The sequence below is a fragment of the Austrofundulus limnaeus genome, unplaced genomic scaffold (assembly GCF_001266775.1).
Source record: "Austrofundulus limnaeus strain Quisiro unplaced genomic scaffold, Austrofundulus_limnaeus-1.0 Scaffold245, whole genome shotgun sequence".
NCBI classification, from domain to species: Eukaryota; Metazoa; Chordata; class Actinopteri; order Cyprinodontiformes; family Rivulidae; genus Austrofundulus; species Austrofundulus limnaeus.
Window position 1 is genome coordinate 843696 of NW_013952647.1, and position 3690 is coordinate 847385.

At 37.2% G+C, this 3690-nt stretch overlaps 1 protein-coding gene across 1 annotated transcript in view; it reads right to left on the minus strand.

Moving 5' to 3' along the window:
• Positions 1-1633: 1633 nt before the first annotated feature.
• The window catches only part of LOC106525877 (TNF receptor-associated factor 2), a gene marked incomplete at its 5' end in the record, with an annotated part of 24143 nt that continues 22086 nt past the window's right edge, over positions 1634-3690 (minus strand). Inside the window, 1 exon segment of the mRNA XM_014020250.1 lies at positions 1634-1922. Coding sequence (XP_013875704.1) covers positions 1704-1922 — 219 coding nt within the window.

Below are 3690 nucleotides of genomic sequence, written 5' to 3' on the forward strand. Positions count from 1 at the left end.
ATCCTTCATTTATGGAAAGACCCTCTTGATTCAAGAGAAAACTCCAGTTTTTAAGAAAATGGCTGCTTATCAATTGTTTGTCAATCTATAAGATATATATAACAACTTCAGATTAATTAATCAATAACTTGCATCCTTAATTTATACAGGAATGAAATTAATTTATATCTACTCATATTCATATAATTAAGCCTTTTAATGATTTGGCCGATGAATCGATTAATCGAAAAAATAATCGACAGATTAATCGATTATTAAAATATTGTTAGTTGCAGCCCTGATTGGCTAATGTAAAGCTCTTTCACAATGGCATATAGTTTTAGAAATAGATTTGATTTATAAAACTGAAATAAGTAATAAAACAGGTCCTCGTTTGGCTATTAGTCTAGCCTGGATTTTTGTTTTTTACTCCACACTCAGCGCTCTATAAATGATGTCACGGCTGATAAAATGGTAAATACTGATAACTATTTGAATGATCACTTAAAAAATAACCCTTTCCCTTTAATGCCTAGCAACCTCTTTCCAATCATTCCACCTCCACACACATTTAGCTCAAATATATTGTCACTAACACATAAATATTAGGTTTACATCAGTATTGTGCTTCAGAGCAGCTGAAACACAAACGCATTAAGAACTATTTGAACAAACAATCCTTTAACTCCGGTGAATCTGTGTTAACCTCAGTCTGTGGTCGGACTCAGTACTGTGTGTCGAGTTGTGAGCTTGTTAGCGAATCCTGCAGGAAAACTCCAGCTGTGTGTGTTTGTCAGAGAGACAAGAAAACACATGCAAGTTTTACGCCTCACGCTTGACTGGCAAGCTGCCCCGGACTCCTTGGTAACTCCGCTGTATCTTCCACAGATGTACCAATCCACCGATCAGAACCACCGACCCGCAACAGGAACAAACACGCAACACTCCACTCTACATGTAAAAAGCCTGGCTCCAACGACATGCAGGCAATGTCCACTATCAGGGATGGCTAGTTCACTAACACGTTTAACACCAAACCTTTGTGAAGCTAGGCTGAAACAAGGGGCGGTTAAAAAAAGGCCAGCGGCATGCACACTGCTAATAAAATCAAAAAGGGAAAAGAAGCCTGTTATCTTATTCATAACATAACTCCACGTTTGTCTATGCAAATTCACCTGACACTGCAAGCTTACAATATCCATGATCTTCAAGAAGTAGGAAAAACTGCATCAAGCTCTAACTCTATTACAAGTCAGCTTTATGAGAAAAATCACACAAACTATCTGGAATCTACAATCCTTTTCTAATACAATCTGCGTGTTCTGCAGAGTGAAAATCTCCCCACGTCAGTGAAACTCCTCTGCCTCCGCTCAACACGACAAAGATCACGCCACCCTGCTGCTCGCCCCAGTGCCCGTCTACTGAAAACACGTGCAGAACCGATTTAAACCCCAGTGGGGAGTAGATGTCGAAAGAAAAAAAGTTTTGCACCCAAAATGTACATCAATGACAGTGGTTCCCACATAGATCCCACCTGATAGGACAATGCCAGCACCGTCTGGACCGAGCAGCCACATGCAGCAAACGGTTGCAAGCATGTTTGTCTCCCCCCACAGCTGCAGGGGACCGAACCGAGCCCTAATGGGACCATGACTGAGCCAAAAAAGAAGCTTTAATGGTCAGAGAGCTACCAGGTCGCCAAACTGAACACCCAGCGAAGCCGTCTAGAGGCCAGTGAGGTCCACGATAGCTTTGATGAAAATGGTGTCGTCTCGGATGTAAGAGTTCTTGCCGTCGAGTTTGGAGAGCGGGCAGAAGAGCGGACAGCCGCTGGCGATGTTCATCTCACTCACGGGTCTCTGGAAGGAGGAGGAAGTGACATCAGGTCGAAAGGCATCGATGATGTGCTCCCTGTTGCTCTGATCCAGAAGCATCAGAGTCACCTGGAGGCAAGACACGCAAGAGATGGTGTTTAAATCATTCTGTCACCTTTTCAACATAACAGGGACAATGCACAGTAATGAACATGGGTTTGTTGTGTAAATGTGACCCATCATATCAAAATGAGGATTAAGTCAAATTTGGTCAAAATGACCTAATTACAGTTTCAGATTCTTGTCTTTAAAAGCTACATTTTGATACCTGGATCATCCTGATATCATAATTAAATCCATTTATATGACTTAATTTGTCTTGTTGGTTACAATAATACATAAATGTTTGGTCTGAATCCTAATTTTCTGTCGTTTTATTGAGGAATTTTTGATGTCCTTATAAAGAGGAAACCTCAAATATTATTTGAATATTGAGATTTCCCAGCTAAAAGAAACAGCTTTGCTAACTCACAAGAAAAATCTCAAAATTTTAAGGCGTTTTTCCTCAAAATCATTTTTCTTTGTTGCTACTGCTCAAAGAAATGCTTCAAAATGTTGTTTTATGATTATATTTCAGACAGTTCATTCAAATGATACATTAATAAGGCATTTACTCATTATATTTTGACATAATGCAATTTTTGTTAATGTTTTAGTCGAAACACTACATTTGCCTTTTTCGCCGTAAACAGCTTTTGGACTTAATCCTCGTTTCGATGTGATGGTTCACAAATGTGTCAGATTTAGAAATGATGGCTAATTTCATCTGGAGTCCCAGGCAGATTGATGATTAAAAAAATATATTAAAAAATAAAAAAGGGGGAAAAAAAACTAAAGTTCCAACAGAAGAAGGCATATTCTGGAGTTTGCAGATGATACCGTAGTTTTCAACTTGTTACAGGAAAAGGACTGAGATGCCTGCTCAGGTGGACAATTTTATTTAATGCTGTGAGAATTCCTTTTTTTAAGTGGAATCTCATCAAGATGTGTGATTTCAGGAAATTTATATTCACCGCTTTTATCTGTTACTAGAGGGGAGCAGGTAGTGTGTGTGCAAAGTTAGAAGTACCTGCTGTTCAAGGAGATATTCAGTGAAAATGCTGATGTGGTTTGACTCAGACTCAGTTTGTTGTCATTCAAACTATTACATTGTAAGAAGGAACAAGTTACGTAAAACTCAGTGATATGATAAAAATACGATAAAAATGATAAAAATATGATAAAAATGCATTCAAACCTGACATGAAATAATATGTTGTAACTAGGGCTGTCAAATGATTAAATTTTTTAATCTATTAATTCCAAGGTAGCTGTGAATTAATCACGATTAATCACAATTTATCTTAAACTTAATATAAAACTTTATTGCATATTGGTAAAATAAATTACTTGAGTTGTTAATTAATATCTTTATTTTGAAAAAAAATACATCGGTGCTTAAGAAATACATACAACAATAATAAGTCATGAAAACATCATCTCGATTGCACAAAAGCAACAACAAAAATAAAATAAGATAAAATCAGGACCTAAAAAATGCTCCAAACATATTTGAGTCAGTTAAATTTTGTGCAGAATAATGAGGTTAAATCAAGAATTCAAGGATTTTCTCTCCAAATGAGTTCTACATGAGGAATGAAAGGTAGATACTAAGGTCACAGTCGTCAGCAAAACATAAATAAATAAAAACTAGATACCTCACAGCAGTAACATAATGACCCCCGCACGCATAAATGCACCAGAACTCAGAAGTCTTTATTCCTAATAAATGTCATGCTATTAGGTGCATCCCAAAATTGTAGTGGTTTGGATGGGTTTTTTTTTTTGTGTGTGTGTG